Source organism: Thamnophis sirtalis, unplaced genomic scaffold (genome assembly GCF_051295495.1).
Source record: "Thamnophis sirtalis isolate CommonGarterSnake01/CBP01778 unplaced genomic scaffold, rThaSir2_p1.2 scaffold_5, whole genome shotgun sequence".
NCBI lineage: Eukaryota > Metazoa > Chordata > Lepidosauria > Squamata > Natricidae > Thamnophis > Thamnophis sirtalis.
Window position 1 is genome coordinate 107,857,032 of NW_028261385.1, and position 20,059 is coordinate 107,877,090.

General features: G+C 36.9%; 2 protein-coding genes across 8 annotated transcripts in view; one reads left to right on the forward strand and one right to left on the reverse strand.

The window, feature by feature from the left end:
* SPAG17 (sperm associated antigen 17) overlaps positions 1–2,809 on the forward strand; it is a 126,986-nt gene extending 124,177 nt beyond the window's left edge. For all 7 annotated transcript variants that reach the window (XM_087716467.1, XM_087716468.1, XM_087716469.1 and 4 more), the window contains 3 exons: positions 527–671; positions 1,491–1,628; positions 2,603–2,809. In XM_087716467.1, coding sequence (XP_087572593.1) covers positions 527–671; positions 1,491–1,627 — 282 coding nt within the window. In that variant the 3' untranslated portion in view covers position 1,628; positions 2,603–2,809. The remainder of the gene's footprint in view (positions 1–526; positions 672–1,490; positions 1,629–2,602) is intronic.
* A 625-nt stretch (positions 2,810–3,434) lies between these two features.
* Positions 3,435–20,059, reverse strand: part of WDR3 (WD repeat domain 3) — a 32,238-nt gene continuing 15,613 nt past the window's right edge. The window contains exons 14-26 of the mRNA XM_014068833.2: positions 18,414–18,549; positions 16,523–16,579; positions 15,634–15,734; positions 14,694–14,805; positions 14,005–14,139; positions 12,679–12,729; positions 11,586–11,651; positions 10,985–11,077; positions 9,432–9,479; positions 7,914–7,957; positions 6,674–6,802; positions 4,529–4,622; positions 3,435–4,167 (exon numbers count right to left, since the gene is read on the reverse strand). Coding sequence (XP_013924308.2) covers positions 4,012–4,167; positions 4,529–4,622; positions 6,674–6,802; positions 7,914–7,957; positions 9,432–9,479; positions 10,985–11,077; positions 11,586–11,651; positions 12,679–12,729; positions 14,005–14,139; positions 14,694–14,805; positions 15,634–15,734; positions 16,523–16,579; positions 18,414–18,549 — 1,222 coding nt within the window. The 3' untranslated portion in view covers positions 3,435–4,011. The remainder of the gene's footprint in view (positions 4,168–4,528; positions 4,623–6,673; positions 6,803–7,913; positions 7,958–9,431; positions 9,480–10,984; positions 11,078–11,585; positions 11,652–12,678; positions 12,730–14,004; positions 14,140–14,693; positions 14,806–15,633; positions 15,735–16,522; positions 16,580–18,413; positions 18,550–20,059) is intronic.

Consider the following 20,059-nt stretch of genomic DNA (forward strand, 5'->3'; position numbering starts at 1 on the left):
CCTATATGTAATCTCTATAGGCTTTATAAGAAAACTTCATCTTCCTTCTAATGAGCAGCTTTTTTTTAAAATGACTAATTCCTGTTCCTAAATATGGGAAATCCTTTAAATTACCTTTAACATGCTGCTTACCCACAATTCTTAAGTTTTCTTTGTGTTCAAATGATGTATCATCAGCTTTGGGGATTATACAGTACAGTAACTGGAAGGAAATTCTATGTTGAGCACTTGAAGGGTATAGTGCCATAAAAATGGTTTGGCACAATTCCCGCCCAAGAAAATTACATGGGATTTAGCTTTCTTTCATTCTGTGCTCCAAACAAGTCATTCTGTGTCACAGCTCCAAGTGAAGATGGCTTTATAGTAAAAATGGTATGGTGAAAATTGAAGTCACAAATGAAAAGCCTTACCAGCTAGTTTATTTAGGGTGATGGTTAAGAATAATTTAAAGAGGGCAAGATAGTGGGGAGTGGGAGGCAAGAATCTAATTTTTTTCGTGGTGAATTATATAATCTGTCTTTTCTAGGTGGCTGCTGGACTGCAAACTGTACTGGAAATAGAGATTTTTGCCATGGCTGTTGGAGTGGAAGGAGATGAGGGCTTGGACAAACTTTCCCATCAGATTGAAATTCACACAGAAACTGAAACACTATTTCTTCCTGTGGAAGCAAATATCTTTCAGTGGTTTTTTTTTCTTTTGTTCTACATTGAATTTATATAGGATAAACTAATGGCCTTTACTCCATTGACAAGTGGCAATCTTACCTTTCTTTAAATCACTTAATGACTTATTTAGTATCCCACCCTTGTTATCTTTATTTCTAGTGCTAACTTTCAGAACAAAACCTTTCCAAGGCAATATCCATCATAAACATTATGCATGTATTTGGAAGTTGCTATAAGAGTAGTCATGCCTACTTTCTATTGTTCACTTCAGCTGCTGGCATATTATCAAAAAGAGATGTTTACAAACGATTACATTACTCCTATTTCTAAGAACAAGAATATCACTTCAATCTATTTTATAACAAAGGTTTTGTTTGGAGTTTTTCAGTGTTCTACTGTCCTCCTGTTAATTTTTTTGATATTAAGGAAAACTGCATCTCTCAAGATATATCTGAAAGCACAAACACACATTACTGATTTGTACAACTGAGAATAATGTGGCCTTTCATTATCAGCCCCAGGACTGTCAAACACGAGTTGCTGTATTAACATAAAAGGAACTATAAACAGTTTACTTGGTATAGTCTATGACCCTGTGCCACAGGGACATCATTATTACTTTCTCTGCTAAACTGAGTAAGAAAGAAAATTCTGGAATCTCGTCTCATTGTATTTTCTGAATGCTTTTTGTGTTGCCAAAATATAAGTAGAGGCAGCCTCTTTTTTAAAGACTGTCTTTATGTTTTATTATTATGCTTTTATTACACTCAAGGCTTGGGAAAGGGTTTAGCAAAACAATGTATTTCCTTAACTTGCTTTTTCACCAGTCTTAACAGAAAGCATCTATGATGAGAGACCATCAAACTATCCCAAGGGACGGCAGGCCTCCAGCATCCAGCTGATCCCAGCAAATCCAGCCTCTCAGTTTAGAGTAATACTTCCTCACAAGCTTCCTCATTAATGTAAGCAATTGTATTTCAGCATGGAAAGTCTTGGTTTCACCATATTAAAAGGAGAGCTTATGTGTGGCAATTAAACCACTATTGGGAGGAAGAAGGAGCTTGGGGTGTACTGATGGGGAAGGGGTTAGGAAAGCTGGGGTTTGGGGGGGACAACCATTTGCGTGTAAGAGGCACAAATGACATTGATGGGGGAAGATCTTAAGAGAATTACACCAGAATATTAAAGCAGTCAAATACATACCCAAGTGTTACATATCACAAATTAAAAATGTGCATAAAACCTATTGGGACACTGTATGCTACACATGCTTTTTTTTTTTGAATAAGCAGCTTGCAGAATTCTAGGTGGACACATTTGAATGTACTGTTGGGGTAGGTGGTATGCTTCTTAACCCTCAGGAAAAAAGAAACAGTGAGAAAAGGATTTGGCAAATTGAGATTCCTTTTCCCTGACACTTGTCTGACTAACTACTTTCTGTCAAATAGTCACCTCTGCATCCTAAGTACTTGGAATATATTTGTCTAGTGACCAGAAAATGCAAATTAAAAACTACAGAAATTTGTAAGTTCAAATCGTATGGATAAGCAGTAGTCTGCCTTTGGCAATTTTGGAGGAAAGTGAGACCTATAGGAAGTAGGACAAACTTTTCTTTCTTTTAGACAGACTTTTTTTTTTGGTCACCAGATTTCAGAGGAGGGCAGAGGCCACAAGTGATCTCAAGCCATCTGCTTCATTAAGTAAGAATTCCATATTTAAGAATATGTCAAAGGAAAAAATCCACTTCCATTATTACTTTAACTTACTTTAAATGCACAAGGCAAATAAGATAAATGATTAGTGTATAATCTACCTGTTGCATTTAGCAGGCATATGCATTTTGACAGTCAAATTCATTGTACTAGAAAGTTACACCAGAAAACTTGCTTAGAAATTTTTCCATATGCTTATATAATTTTTTATGTTTGTTTTGCAGAGCAGACCGGATTAATTTTTTCCAATACTATGACAGTCCTCCAGTGCTAACATTCTTAGTATGCATATAATATTAAATCAATGTTTTCAAAGGTTAATGAAATTGTATTTAAACTAATATTTACACATTGTATATAAATTGTTATTGTAAACAATTGTGAGCATATCTTAATATGTATATGCAGCAATAAATAAGAAAAATTCTGTATTACAGTAAATCACTTGGTTTAGATTTATGAAAATTTAAAGGGAATGTTAACAAATTGCTATTCACCTTGCTGAAGGTGAAAAAGCACAAAGAACTTGTGCAACATCTCTAATATCTTGAAAACATCACTAGCATTCATCAAAATCAGCTAATGTTGCTAATGGCATAGATTTGATAACCTATTAATACTTATTTTGAAATTCTGCCAATGTGCCTTCCCTAGAAAAATAAGAAAATTTAGATGTGCTGAGCAACTTACTGAATTTTCTGGTGCTAGTGTTCAAGGTTAAATGAGGAAACCAGATTCCTTATTAGGCTAGAATAGATTTCCATCTCATGTTACACATCTGAATATCTAATTTTTAACTTTTAAATGTTAGCTGGAAGACTTTTGCTGGGATTTCAAGGCTTACAATGGTGCTTGTACCATAGAAGAGCAAAATGATTTATGGAATTGCAAATGGCAACTAATATGCAACTGAGGTCAATACTCAAAACATATATTCCTAACAATCTTGTAGTCCATGAAAAAAGAATATACTGTTTCATTTAAATGTGGAAAACACTTGATCCCATTTCCATCCCAAAACTAAGATCAGAAAATTATGAGTCAAATACAAACTGCTATTACTAAAATGACAAATTCATTAAATAGCAAAAATAAGACTGAAAAGCAAGTACAAATGTAACCTTCTCAAACTTCAAAGAAAGGCCTATTTTCAGACCAGGCTAAAATGCTATATTGTGTGAAGCATGTCATTCATAGATCAAATCTGAACAATTGCTGTTTTTACTTTTTTTTTCCAGAGGGTGGGGAGAACAATGTTGTTGTAAAACAAAGTAAAAGAATTAATTCAGCCAGCAAGAGGGCAGAGAGCTCTTATCTGCATGATTTGTAATTATGACGAGTGGCATGAGAGTCAATGTAGAGTCCTGGGATAGGAGGGGGCTTTTTAAAGAAGAGCAAAAGCAGATGATCAGATGATGATGTAGCAGTCAAAAGCAGGGAACAAACACATGAAAGGGATAGATAGTCCTGATCTCCTACAACCCATCTTAATATTGTGGATAAAACAATATAGCATGATTTTTGTCTGGTTCCCTCATCCTCTCCCAAGTTCTTGAGAGTCACCCCCACTTCAGGAGGTGGAAGCATGCATCACAGTGTTCTCGGGCAGCAATAATTCCTTCAGCGATCCACTTCATAACACTGCAAGAATCATCTTCTGTTTCTTCTTTCTCTTCCTTTTTTTCTCCTCAAATCGGTCAGTAGCATCGGCAAAAAAAGTCACTTCATCCCTGGCTTCAATTTCTCTTTTTAGGAACTGGAGACCAGCCATATTAAACCCCAGAACATCCTAAAGGCAAATACAAATAAATAGTGAAGTTTTAAGAAAAGACCGGGAAAACCATTAAAGCATCATCTATCTAGTTCTACTATTTCAATGCTCAATTCTTTAGTAATCCTGACACCCACTTTAAAACTGTAAGATAATGGCAATCTTATCCTATTATTTCAGGTGGGATTCAAAAATGAGCTGGGGCTGAATCCTAACTCTTAATGCAGATTAGAGATATGCACTTGCTGCCTCTTTCATGACACTGGATAAGGAACTGCAGAGCTTGGGAGATCAGACCAGAATTTGAAACCAGGTTGTTTCTAAATTCTATACAACCAATTTTTAAATATGCAGAAATATTGTGCCACTGCACACTTACTTTCACTTGACTGACTCTGGAAAGGGTCGTTTTTTTCAGGTTCTCCATAATTTGAACAAGAAGCTGATTGCTTGTAATCTGCCCAAAGTGTATCCTAGGAGGAGGAACAAACACAGGAAAACTATTTTAAGATTATCATGATATTGGTTATGGATCCCTGACTAATCCAGGAGGAACTTTGTCTAAACTTTGGAAACAAAACAGGTTCCTTGGTATCAAAATGAAATCCCAGGACAGGAAGGGAGAATGGGGAAACTTCAGCTGTTAGCCTATCTTCATGTAGCATGGAAAGAAATAACAAAACCTCAAATTGCATAAAAGTAGCTAAGGGGAAGAATCCTTTTGCAAGTTCCAACCACTAGCAAAAAGTGGCCATAAAACTAAAATGACAGCAGTAAAAAAAGAAGGGAAACGTTCAGATAGACAGAGATAGATAATAAAGTTAGATAATTATAATAAGCATAATAGCAAGTCTCTGACTCCTCAGATAGCTTACTGAGTGAGAAGAGGCAGGGAAAAGAAAGTAACCTCTGTCATTTTTTTTCTCATTCCTCACTGTGCTTCAAGCCCCTGGTATCATAGTGGGGAAATGTGGCTTTTGACCAAAACAAAAACAAAACCACCTCCAAATAATTCCTGCATCATCATTACAGATCATTTTTACAAATCTTTAATCCAAAAAACCAAAAAACACCTGCTGGTAACCTCCAAGCTTGAAATCTGTAATAAACTTTATGTAGAGCTACCCAATTTGCAACTTCCACTTTATCCTGCAGAGGCCATTTTCCGCCTATTCTGAAATCTCTACTGATTTCCAGATACATACAAGATGCTATTTGTTGTTTTAAAGCCCTGAAACATCTAGATCAGTGTTTCTCAACCTTGGCAACTTGAAGATGTCTGGACTTCAACTCCCAGAATTCCCCAGCCAGCTGGCTGGGGAATTCTGGGAGTTGAAGTCCGGACATCTTCAAGTTGCCAAGGTTGAGAAACACTGATCTAGAGAAAGCCAACCTCAAACGAGATTTTATGTGAGATAAAATAAGGAGGCCTGTTTTTAGTGGCAGCTGGTTCACCTGCTTACTACTTGGGGTCAGTCTCTCCCCCTGATGGGACCTCATATGTAGAGCTCACGCTCAATGGAATAGAGAGATGCCAATCCACAGGCCTTTAAGAAGGGCTTAGACACACACCTTTTTCATCCAGCCTTAACAACATGGAGTTACATTGTTTTTTTTTAAAAAAAATAACATTTTTTAATGAATTATATAGCCATTAGTAGTTTAATCTTATTGTGGGGTACATTTTGTTGTGCTTGATTTTTGCACACTACTCAGAAATCAAACAAGCAAGTGAGCAAACACACACATACAGTAAGTCTTGATTATACCACATAATGTGGTATAATATATAATAATGACTTGTATTGTGTTGGAGGGGGAGGTGCACTGAGGGAACTCAATCAATCTCATTGTACATATGTTGTGCACTGACAAATTTATATTATAATTATTATTACCAACATTAAAACAATTCACAAAGTAAACAGCATTTTTTTCAGTTGTAATTGAATGTGCATGCTGATCAGGGTTGCCTACAACAACAACTGTTAAATATTGTCAGACTTTGACAATTACAAGATATCAAAGAATGTGAAGTATTGGACTACAGCACAAGACAAAGGGATGAATTTGATGAAATGGCTAACCAGAAACTTTCACCAGTGTGTTTATGTTCTAGTGACTAAACCAGAACCAAAATTGTGCTATTGACTTTTTAAAATTAAATTCAAATTTGCTTTCTAAGCATACCAAACTTTGATTAGGTTCCCCATATTAATCTAATGCAGGGGTGTCAAACTGGATTTCTTCGAGGGCCAGATCAGCATTCTAGTTCTCCTCCGCAGGTTGGTGGGTGGGTGTTTTTGCGGCCCTCTGAATCCCGTTTTGGCTGCCAGAGGCACCACAGGCTGATCCTTTGCTATTTTCAGGCCAGCCGCATGGGCCAGATTTAAGCACCCCACAGGCCAGATCTTGCCCACGGGACTTGAGTTTGACACCCCTAATTGTAAGCTAGCCAGTTTCAGTCTTAAAAGAAAATAGTAATATACCTGATTTTTTTAAAAAGAAAAATCCTTCAATTTACCTGAGCAGAAACAGGAGAGCCCGGCAGAGCAACTCTACCTCTAGACCCAATTCGAAATATTGACTGAAGAGCATTAGAAGGTCAGGCACATAGGAGAAAGGCAAAACCAAAAGGGATTCTTCCAATTCACTATGAGAGAGAGAGAGAGAGAGAAATAGGATCATCATTTCCATATCATGCACCAACAACATTAAAAAGAAAATCTGGCAATAATGTTTTTCTCTTATCAAGGCAGAAAAGCAGATGCTCAAGGCAAAGGGAAGGCATACTTTAAACGGTTCCTAGCACTGTTACTGCCTTCTTTCCAAGAAATAGAATTAGCTGATAAATAAAATAGGAATCATGCTGAATCAATGGTTTCAAACGGCAGGTCTGGTTCAACCTCCGATTCTCAGTCTTGTTTGGTCTCCTTGCTCTCCTTGCTTGAAGCCAGCTGCATAATAATTAGAGGCAAATGCCTGAAGGTTTTTTTCTGAAACACTAGCCGCTCAAATGGGCTCTAGACAGCGAAATTTTGAGAAACTTTATCCTGTGTGAAATGTGGCTTAATTTCATTTCACAGCAGAGGCAGGCAACATATGTGTGAGCTGCAGCCTTAGCCATTATGGAAAAATATGATAGAAATTGCAATCCAACAATATGGAGGACTACAAGTTGCCAATCCAAATTCTAGGGCAATTTCTACCATTAGAACCATTTATAATCACAGCCATAAAAGAAAAGATGGCAATTTGCATAGAAGTACTTGAATAAACTGGCTCTCTAGAAGTAAATTAGTTGCATTTTATGGTCCATTTAACACTCAGAAATCATGTTTCGTTCCTCATAGTGAGAGAGAATGGAGAAAGAGAATTGCAAAAAAAATGTTTTTGTATACATGCTTCCAATGATATGCCTGCTTATTACTCTGATCATTAGAGCCAAGGACAATGTCTGAGGGGCAGTAAAACTAAATCTAATTAAGACCTAGAACATACACTGTATCATGGGATTCCAAGGATATTATCATATTTTAAATGCTACACATTCATTAGCACTCAGTACTTTATTAGAGCACATTCTCTTAATGCAGCATACTTGGAAGCTTGACAAAACTACAGCTTATGAAAATAGAACATGGGATTCATACAAAGTAGATTCAACTTGCTGAGACCATTCTAGTTTTTATCTTAGCAGCTCCCATTAGACAAGCTATTAAGAAATTCAAGATTTTGTTGGTAAGAAGCTTCTACAAACACACCTTGATTTCACCTTTTTGAGAACATCCAATACATATGCAGAAGGCTGCAAGGAAAAAGAAAAATAATTTCATCATAAGATACAATAAATAATTCAGATTCTTAACTTTCACTCAGAGATTTTAGGATGTATATTATTTTTCTCTGTATCTTACTACACAAACAATTATCACAGAGAAGTGACTATCTCAATTCATAATCACATCCCCAATGGGAGCTCAAATAAATGTATTATCATGTGGGCCAGTTGCCTAAGGAAAACATTAAAAATGTAAGTTATCAGAAGTCAATGCATACATCAAAATAAGGTCTTTTAGAAGTTCTAAATAAATAGGGAAAAGACCTTACATTCAGATTTGATGAGGTAACTTAGAATTCTTTATTCTCTTTTATTTATTTCAGCAAATAATCAAGAATTTACCCTTAATAATAATTTACAGATAGTATTCCACTGTCTTGAAATTACATTATATTTACCAATTGTGTTGGAGCTTAATAATTGGTACATATTGGTAGCTCCTTTGATTATCTCAAAGAAATAATTATTGTAAACAGAACTGTTACCAATATCTACCAATTTGTAAGTGCAAAAATTGAAAAACATATTGTAAAGAAATCAGAAATAAAAAATTACACAACTCCTTTTGGAAATTAATTTTATTGTGGCTTTATTGTCTATTCTCCCAAGAACTACGTAAGGTGGATGTAAGTAATCAATTATATTTTATTATTAGCTGCCCGATTTACTATAGCAAAACAAAATGTAAATGTGAGAAAAGGCAAAGTATCTTGAAGATTCCTTTAGTTAAGTAAGGTTTATTGTATCTAATTTCTATTCTTACTTACAGTAAGTTACTAAGTTGTAAGAACAAGACAGTTTTTAAGAGACAGGTCTATTAAAAAGTTTTTAATAGGCAGAAATATGAACACATAAATTTAATTTCAAGTTTGCAAATATACCAATTTTTAAAATGTTTGCATGTGAAATCTATCTGACATGCATAAAAGTTTGGAAGGGACCTTGGAGCTCGTCTTGTCCAACCTCCTGCTCAGGCGGGAAACCCTAAATAATTCCAGACAAATTGTTGTCCAATCTCTTCTTAAAAACCTCCAGTGATGGAGCATCCACAACCTTTGGAGGCAAATCATTCCACTGATTAAATTGTTCTAACTGTCAGGAATTTTTCCTTAGTTCTAGGTTGGATGAAAAATAAAATGATGATTAAAGAGAAAACTTTTTTTAAAAAAAGAAAACAGTTGGATTCAGCAGAAAGATTGATAATTCAAATAATTCTGCTTCTGTACAAAAAAGAGAGAATGTAAGTGGCAGCCCTAAAGATGCTCCCAAAATGGTACTAAGGTTATACTGCTTATGGAAATTTTAAGTTACCAAAGCATGAAATGCTAGGAATACTAAGTTTGAAAAGAAATGCACACACACACACACACACACACACATGATTTCCAATCCAATCTTTTATGCCAAGAAAGTTCCTTCAAATGACTAAAAGCAGACTTACTGAAATATTGCCATAAGCCTGGAGAATTGGATTTACGGGAAGAGGAACCTGAAGAAATAAAATGAGTTATAATAACCAACTTATATAAAATTTCAAAAGTAATTTGCTAACATATCTTGTTTTGAAAAATTAAATGCATCATTTCACTTACTTGAAAAAAGAAACAGCTCTTATAAAACATGTCTCAAATCCACTCAGTTTAATAAAATATACATTTATTCTACCCTTCCCAACTAAACACATAAGCAAACAGTAAGGATCCTTGACAGGATCATGGCTCTCCAAATAACTCATTTTTTGCATGCACGTTCAAATCTGAGCTGTTACAACAGAAGCAAATCATGGAAGATAACATGTGGTGAATCAAATGTGAAGAGAATATGAAGCACTAGCGCCAATACTCTGTACCAGGTATTAAACAGTACTAAACAGTAGCAATATCTTAAGAGAGAAACAAACACTGATGAGGTAGTTTCCACAATGAATTATACTACAATTATTGGCAATCAAATTAGCATATACTCAGCCCCCATTTCCAAACTTAAGCCTTGCATTGAGAACCTTGCAACGCTCACTGATGAAGAATATTTTTTCCTGTCTGAAGCAAAGAAAATATCCAAGGCCATGTTTGTTTCAAGTGAGCTTTTAGCCCACTCCCCCTAGGGATAGGACAGTGTTCTATGTCCTATCATAAGAATTGGAAGAGGCCATTCAGATGTCAAGTCCAACACTCCAAATTAAAGCTTCCCTGACAGATGGCTGTACAGCTTCCTCCTCAATAGCAACCAATGAAAGGCACCCAACTACATCTTTGGATAGTTGTTTATAGCATGACCCTGCTCTCACCCTTTGGAAATTTTTTGTAATACTTATTTGGGATCCGCCTTCCTGTAACTTAAAGCCCATTATTCTCTCTGGAGAGAGAGAGAAAATAGATGTTGAAAATATTTGAAGTGTACTGTAAAATGTTTTGGTTTTTTTATCACCTGTGGGAGAGACAGAGGGAAGGAGGGATCCCAGGGGACCCTGGAAGGTGGGCTGATATGTTTGTCCTCCCATTTCTTGGGTTTCATGTGTTTATTTATCTGCTTTTTTTTTAGACTGTAATGGAGTTTTCAACTCTTGTGTTGTACGCCACATAGTCAGTTGTTTGTGAAATAGGCAGCTATATAAATAAGCTAAATAAATAAATAGGATCTCTTCTAAATTTCTTTTCAACTTGGCCAAGGATGAAAACTGAAGGGAAAAATCTAATCCAATTTAAATAATAGCAGATTGGGGTTTTTCCTGCATTCCTAGGCATCCGTTGGGTTTAGCATATTATTTGGATGGTTCTGCTACATCAAATGGGAAGAACCTTTCACTGTAAAGGATTAATGCATTTTTATCCACTTTAGAACATGGATCTCAACGATACCAAGATCAGATGAATATTATGTATAAGACCGATAATGCAAAGTTATGTCTCTTTTCAGTTCTGTAAGTATTCAGTCTCATAATAAATAGGTTTGCTCACACTACACTGAAGAAAACATAAGTTGTTCCTTCCTGACCTCTTTTCCAGCAGCTTTGCAGACAGCCTTGTGCTCTTCCAGTTTCGTAGTCTCCTCCCTGTAGAGTTCAATGGCTTCCATGATTCGTTCAGCCTAGAGAGGAAAAAGAAAACACCCCAAAACACATGGTAGTAATTAAATAGAAAAGTCTAACAGAGCAAATAATTGCAATCTAGAGTCATTACAATTGCAATGCTGGAAAATATGAAATGCATTTTATGTTTTAGGGAAGGGAATGTCCGTATGCCATACTGTAGTAGCTTCAAATCCTGCCGTTGCACTAACTAAAGTTCTGAAGGTGTGTCTAAGGAAACATTAATAATTCTCTCTTGATTGATCAATTGGTAGAAAAATGAGATGAAGTTGAGTTTTTGATTCTTATTCACTCATAGGTCTACTTCCCATTGAAACCACACAGAGACAAATAGTCTAATTCCATGCATTAGAAAGTTTGCACTTAATTTGAACAGTTTTCTAATCAGTGATCAATGTAGAGGGTTTTTTTTAAAGGAAAAATATGAATATTTTGCAATTTATTTATTTTTTAAAAAAAGAAGGAATCTTCCCTTTTAGTAGAAAATTATAGGAAAAATAAACTTACAGCCTTGATAGTTTCAATGGTCTTCTTCCCGGCTAATCCAGCCTCACCCTGAATCTCCCCAGGAACCTGGGAAGAAACAGAAGTATTTTAAAATTAACATATGCAAAATAGGGGTACATCTCTTGAAATCTAAATACGCCTACTAAAATTTTAGGTCCATTTTGATTTGAATATCTACGATTCTGTATCTGAATTTTATATCTTTTGTATAAAAATAAATTCTGTGATAGCTCAGGGAAAATACTTTTAGATTTTTTATGGACCACAAAGCTTAGGATAAACAAAATGGTATAAAAAGCATAAGGTTGACAGGGATGGCAGTGTTAGTGATTGCTGCTCTCCAGCTGAAATAAAATAATTTCTGCTTTGTTTCTGAAAGCACAGTATTTGCTTTGTCTTCTGTTTGTGTGTGTCCATATGCTCTTACAAACTTCTAAAAAATAATTAAATATTAGCATGCAATATAAAGAACTGAGACAATCAAATCAAGAAACGAATGCGATATTAACTTAAGAAAGAATAATGTGCTATTCTGTGACCAAAAGACTAAATATTACATTCATGCAGCAATGAGAATCTTGGATTAGAAAAAAGAAGCAGGAAAGTGTGAACTGGGAGTTAGTTTGAAAGCTTATGGTGATTACAGAAGGAGCTTTGTATGCTTAATTCTGCTTATTGTAATAAAGGTAGATCAAACTGAATATATTGGGGGGGGTACTAGAATCAAATGCAGGGTAAACTTTTTAGCAGAGATTCCTTTTTGGGGAATCTGAAATATTTTATTAAAAAAGCCTATGGGTATATAATTATGATTTCCAATAAAATTAATTACTGAAACATACATGTAAATTGAAAAAATAGCATTCAGATTATTCATTTCTGCAAGTTTCCCAGAATTTTTTTAATTCTGACCTAAAAGTCAGTTCAAATATGAAGGAGAAAGACAGTCCAGGAAATACTAGTCAGCCAGTTGGCAACAGCAACCAAACATCCCATTGTTCCAGTCCCCATGGCTGCTTCAGCTCCATCTTGAGGCCCCCAAGAAAGGCAGCTTGAGGAAGAAGAAAAAACAGTCCACATAGATGTTGCTTACCACTGGCTGATCTTCCTTAGCGATACTATCTTCATATTCTATTTCTCTTTGCTGTGAAAGAAAAGTATCTTGTGTGTCACCATATCCAAGTATATTAAAATATTAAAACAATTCTTCCCGATCCAGAGTATCCATGGAAGCTTATATTTTTCCCATTTCCGGCTCATTCCAACTAGCTCTGAATTTTTATTCTATCCATTTTTTTCAAACAGTTCAAGAATATTTGCTTTTCTTCTCCCCAATTTTATTATGCTCACAACAGCCTACCAAGAAAGGTAAACATGTAGGGGAGACCCGCATGAGTGCTACAGCAAAGATGCAATATAAATGAAATTTATATAGCAATAAAATAACAGCTTAATTTATTATAAAGTAACTTAGCAGTGGAGGCTGAGCTCGGTGGTTTTCATGAAGATGTTTCAGAACTTTCAGTCTGATTATGTTATCTAGTTTGGTAAAGAAACATCTGCAAGAAACCCACCAAGTTCAAAGAGCACCTACAGTTCAATCCTGAGCTATAAATGTTCTCTTCTAACATGGTAGGGTTATAAGATGCCACAACTGAGAGAGATTGACAGTTGGTCTTACCTGAACTGTATTCTTATAGGATGGGGAAGCGTCCAGAAGTGGGATATTGGCTGTGAGAATATCCCACTCCTGGACGTTTCCCCATTCCCTACTGAGAAGTTACATGTTTTATTATACATGGCTGAGGCCTCTTTCCCATCTGCAGACGGTCTCCAAGATTTCTCTGAAGCCAAGGGAGATCATCTGAGGAAGGTTTTGAAGAGGAGAAAAACAGGCAGTGGGGTGGAGAAAGGGGAATGCCCCTTCTCACATTTTACTAATTGAAGTGAAATTTATTCCCTGGAACTTGGAAATCTGAGTTGTCCTATATTGTGAAATAATACATGTTTGGGAGAAGCAGCTAACTTGTGCTGCTCCCTCAGATTAAATCTTCTGAATAAACCAAACTTATTTTACTTGTAAAATACATATATGCTTTGTCTCATTGACATTTATAAGATGATGATTCCAGACCCTATATCAGAGAACAAAACTGCAGTTTCCCTTTAAATATTTTTGAGTGATCAGCCCACATAAAAATTTACAACTTCTTCCTATTAAACCAATAGCTTGACAGTACAGCCTGTTCAATGTAAAGCCTCAGCATTGAGCTAATAGATATGTTTGCAAGTAGGGGACCACCAATGAACTCATTAAAAAGCCCTAATAATGCAAGTACATATGAATGTATACATAAAAAGATCTGGGATTGGAATTCTGCTAAACAGATTCAAGAGAGAAGTTCTGATTACTTCTTACCATTTCCTTCTCCTCCTCCAGAATAAGGGGTTCCCTTGTCCTTTCCCAGAGGCGCAATGATTTATCATGAGAGCAGGAGACAAGGTAATCTCCATTGGGACTGATAGCCAGGGACCACACTTCCTGGTGATGCCCCTATGAATTAGACAGGTGGTTAGTTATAGGGAATGGAAGAAATTATTTTTTTTATTTATCAGTATAGAGGCTACCCAACATGGAGAAACTACAATTTTAAAAGTAAGAATGATATTCTAAAAAGTAACACATTCATAAGTAGCCCGAATATGAGACATATAAATCCATCCAATGGGAGCTTAACCTGCCAACCCCTGGGAGAACCACCAGATCTTCAATAGCTTCTTGAGGGGAGCAAGGGGCGGGCACTGTGACAGAAGAGGCATACTTCCTGGGTCCCACTAGAAAACATTGCAGTTCTCAAGTAGCAAAGCCCTATGCCATGAAATGTTTTATGGGTGAGGTGATAACTGATGCCATGATTTACACTTGGAAGCCTAGTGTCAGCCAGCACACATATGGAATAGTGAGGCCACTTGGACATAATGAAGCATTTTCATCACTGCTCACACCACATGCTGGACTAGCTACAACTTCCAGATGGACCGCATGCAAACATGCACATACACAGCAAATTTCAGGAGAAGTCTATTTCTAAAGATCTTTTATTTTACCTCTAAAGTCTGGATATTCTCAAATTTATCGGCATCCCATTGTTTAATCTTGTGGTCCTTTCCTGCTGTAAAGAAGAGGTGGGTCTTTGGAACGAACTGAAGATACATTACACTAAAGAATGAAAGAAAAATAATTAACTGTGAGAAGATATGGAAATTCATTACTATTTCCAAATTCCCATTCACATATTTACATCATGGGAAGTATTTTTAAAAGGGAAGAAGATACTTAAGATCTGCATGCTGATAAAGACTTATGAATTCAGTGTATGTTGTATGATAAAGATTTATGGATCCAGTATATGTTGGCTACATTAATATATTTTATCCTGTAATTTTTTAAAATTGAAGTTCGTGTTTTGGGGGAGAAATTGCCGAGTCGTCTTCTTAAAATTTACTATGTAAACCAAGATAATTTAATGAGAAAACAGTGGCAAGATATAAAAGAACACTCCAGTCTAATTACTGCAAGTTGAAAAAGCTACATTTTGTACCAAGCTCATGGGGAAAAAATTGCCCGAAACGAAACTCATGTTTCAAGGAGTCATTATAAGCTCAAAATATAGTGCACATTTGTATTGTTAAAATGTCTGAAGAAATCCCTCCTCTACCATAAATGGAAGACCACAAAATATTGTGTAGTGTTTATAACTGAATCTTTCAAAGGAGCTGTAAATCTGCCCAGCTTCACAAACAGAATTTCAAATAGTGTGGAAAAGGTTGTTTTCAACGGAGGTGGCTTGATGCCAAAAGCTGTTAGTTAAGAAAAGGAAAAAAGGACGATACCTAAGGAGCTCTAATCAGAAAGATTCATTGCCCTGAACAATGCAGTATGTGTGCCATATGTAGTTCTATAGAGACTACAATATAATGGATTTCTTTCAGAAGTGTAAAATATTTCACCCTTTATCGAGGGATCTCGCAATTCCCATTGTCCTACCTGTCATCATGAGCAAAAAGTGACCTATGACAATCCCCAAAGTCCAAGCCCCAGATTTTCACATTCCGGTCAGCAGAGCCTGTTGCAATTAATGCTCCATCCTTCAGCATGAAAGAGAGAAAAGAACCTTATCAGTTAGATATTCCTGCAGTTCAATCTAGACTTACATGTATGTGTACCTTTTTCTGGAACATAACAGAATCCTGCACTGTTTTCCAAAACAGGTAAGGGGAACAATCATTAATTGTCATCAGGGACCCAAGTTTTCTTTTTGGCACAAGTAGTCCTCACTTATCGACTGCTTAGCAATCATTTCAACTTACAATGGACCTTCCTAGAATTATTTATGGTCCGTCTTTGAAGATCCAATGGCTGTGTGTGTGGGGGGGGGGGGGTGTTGCCTGTTTTCAGCTTTTACTTCTGGTTTCTGGAAAAAAAACACCGACCTCCAATTGGGGAGTAAGGGTTTACTTAACTATCACAGAGTTCACTTAACAACTGCTGCAAAATATTGTAAATTGTGTCATTTGGTGAATCACTTAATGACCACCATAATTTACAACTGTATTTTCAGGCTCAATTATGGTTCTATCTATACAGATCTTGATTAATACAGAGGTATTAATACTACTACTACTACTACCATACTACTACTAATACCTGCTTAGTGTTGACAGGCAACACTATTTCGTGACAGACCAAAAATCAATCAATCAAGTTCATTCGAGTTATGAGAAACTTTTACATTATTACATCAGCCCTCAACATCAATGGGTACATGCCACATAAATAAACTAACATGGATAAGGTAACACCCCACAGAGACACTTACACAAACATCTTCCAGCATAAAGCCACCCCCAAAATCTCCAAAGCATGGGATACTTACATAAGAGATATCCATGCACAGCACTGGCAATTTATGGCCATAGAGAGAAAGGAAAAACTGGAAACCGAGAAGACATCAGTTACACATTTTAAAAAGTACAGTGTTAGTAAACACCTAGATCTTTCTTTACAGCTTTCATTGACACGTTAAGTCCTGCTTTTTATTTGGGGTTAACCAACTGTTCAACCCAAACACTCTTGTGGTACTGCAGGATTTAGCCTGTTCTGTTAGGGAAAAGAGGAAGGTGTGTACATCATGCCTGCTTTCGTGACAAATTCAGCATGAGCAACTTTAACACCCTGTTTCATGCTAGGCTCTCCAGTTGTAGGGCTCACAGTGAAGTTAGGGATTACATTTTATATAGGGAAAGAAGGGAAAAAATGATGTTTCAAAAGAGGGACTACAGGTTTTTTTCCCCTCTTTTTTCTCTTGGAGTGAGGAGCCAAATCAGTTTTTCACTATTTTTAGTAAGTCTCCTTAAAACATTTAATCAGATTGTTGGCCAAAGATTATTCCAAAGCTTCTACATAAAAGGCTGACAAAAAATTATCTAAATTCATCCCTCAAAAGAGGACTAACAATTAACTAACATCACTGCAGTGCAGTGGCATCCTCAACAGCATCAGAAAATAACTAAATCTGTGCTCTTGAGGGTTTTCTCCTTTCTTTCAGCTCAATTGTCTTAGACCCTGTTACTTAGAGCACTGTCAGAAATATCATCTGTCTGTATTAAAGTATAATTACAGAGAGAGCTAATTATGCCCTTTGGGAAAATTACATTATTTTTCAACTGCAGCAATTCTGTTTATAGCCAGCACACCTGGCTATAAAGGCAGGAGTTCAGTCAGTCTTTGCTCAATTGCTGTGATCTTGGTAGCAGACCACTCTGAAGATGAGAGCAGTCATCAGGAAATCTGTACTCCTTGGGCTTCAAGGTCGCTAAATCTTGCAGCCCAACACTACCCAACAGATACTGGCTATGAAAGCCCATACCACCTCTGCTTAGCTGTAGCCATGATTAGAGCAAGGTCTTTGTTACTTGTCCCACCCCCATTTTTCAAGGATGTTTTTGACTTCGTGAACCACATTCTTCAAATACTCCACAAAGAAACCGACAGAAAAAATTGGTTAGATTTTTTTAGTTTAAAGAAAAGGAAGTAAAGAGGTAATTAAAATCAGGATGAAATAAAACACTGGGGGGGGGGGGGGACAGATACCCACAAAAGAAAGCTACTATAGAGAAAAAGAATTACTGTATTTTTCGGAGTATAAGTCATACCTTTTCCGCTCAAAAAAGAGGCTGAAAATCTGGATGCATCTTATACACTGAATACAGAATTTTTTGCCTCCTGAAACCCCCCCCCCCTTTTTCACCAAAATGGCCGTGCAGAGCCTGTAGGCTTTCAGAGAGCTCCTGGGGGCTGAGGAAGGCAGAAATGAGTGAAAAACGGGCAGTTTTTTGCTTGTTTTGCAGGGAGGGGCACTCCCCAGGAGCACTCTGGAAGCTCCCTAAAGACTGTTCATGACTTTTTTGGAGAGAAAAAACAGGCCCGTTTTCGCGAAAAACAGGCCATTTTTGGGAGGTTTGCAGAGTGCAAGACCTTTTTTTTAATTTGCCTCTTCAAAACCTTAGTGTGTTTTATACTCCGGTGCAACTTATACTCCGAAAAGTACGATATTTCTGGCAAAGTGAAGGAACAAGAAAGCAACTAGAGTGAAATAGGATCAAGATATGGCCATCACATCCTTCTTTTCTTTGGTCACAGGAGTGAATTAACTCATTGTATAGCTGGCTCCTTGATATTACAGGAGTGTAATTTTTTTAATGCCTAAAATGAATCTCCATCACTTCCCTTAATTTTATATCCAAACTACGGGTAGTATTGGTTACCTTGAGAGTATCAGTGTAGAATATTTTTACAGTGCAGTCCAATAAGGCAGCGGCCAGAAATTTTTGATTGGGGCTGTACCGAACACAGAGAACATCTTCATCCAGCTGCAAAATGCGTGTCTGCTTCACAGAGAGCCTAGGATGGGATAAGTAAAATATATGGATTCTTACTGCACAGTTAGATTCGTAAATGAAAGGGGAGAAACTGGTTCTTCCCTTTGCCTGCATGACGGAACAGGCCTTAACTGGCACTAGCGACATCAGTATCCTGCATTGATTTCATCCAGCCCCCTGGGTCAGCTGCAGAAGTGGAATTATCCCACTCTTTCCCATTTGCAAAACTACTTCCCGGACCACAAAAAATAATCTGCACAACAATCTAATTTAAAGTTGCTTCTTTCTACTTTCCACTTTTCTGTGCCATACCCCACTTTCACAATAAAAAAGGCAGAGAAAATGCCTCTACAACAAGGCCAAAGAATTACTAAATAGGACAGAATAGTGGCAATAAAAGGTCTATTTCTGATAACCAGTTTAGTCTGTAGTTTAGACTATAAGATGCTCCAGTCTATAAGACGCATCTAGCTTTTGGGGAGAAAAAAAAATCTGCCTTTGTCTCCCAACAATTTTCCTCCTTGCAGCAAATAGCAAACAGCCTGGTCAGCTTCAGCACAGCCTGATTTAGCACGAGCAGCTGATTGATGGTTGGATCTGCCTCCCAGAACACCACCTATCAGCTGTTCCAAACTGCAGGGATCGCCACCACCCATCACCACTGCCACCTATCTCTGCCTCACACCACATTTTCAGCCTCTGCACATTCTGTTTTTTGCCTTTGCGCACCTCATTTTCGGTCTTTGCGTCTCCCATTTTTGGCCCATTCCAGGCATTGGGGTTCCCTGCTGACTGAAACAGGTTGAAAATTGGGCACATGGAAGCGGCGATGGGTGGCAATGGTGGCGGCAATCCCTGCAGCCTGGAACAGCTGATAGGCGGTATTCCAGGAGGCTGATCTAACCGCAATCAGCTGCTTGTGCTAAGTCGGGCTGTGCTCAAGCTGACTAGGTTGTTTGCTGTTTGCTGCAAGGAGGCAAATTGCTGGGAGGCAGAGGCCGAAGGGTGGGAGCCAACTGGTGGGTGGGCTTCGGCAACATTCGCTGTATAAGACGCACAGACGTTTCCACCCACTTTTTTGCGGGGGGGGAAGTGTATCTTATACACTGAAAAATATGGTATATATTTCCCCAAATGATTAAATTCATACCCATTTATATTGAAAAGTTTCTTTAACTCAGTGCATCTAATAAAGAAATTGATTCAGAGGTAAAATGTAGTTCTAATAGGAACTCCATAGAAACCAAATGTTTAAGCAAAGGACACTTAATATTTATCATTTTAAATATTTTTTAAAAAAATCCTGCTTAAATAAAAATGGTCATGTTTTTAGTCTTCAAATATATTCATCCTACCAATAAAAGTATTAATTTGGTGCAAGAAGTATAAGAGAGATTAATATAAAAGATATGCATAGTATTTATTTCACCAACACAATAGGTAGGATGTCTTAGAAAAAGTTTACAGCCCAAAAGATATGCAAAATTATTTGTATCCAATGTTTTCAAAAAGGACAAAGCTCTACATCATGC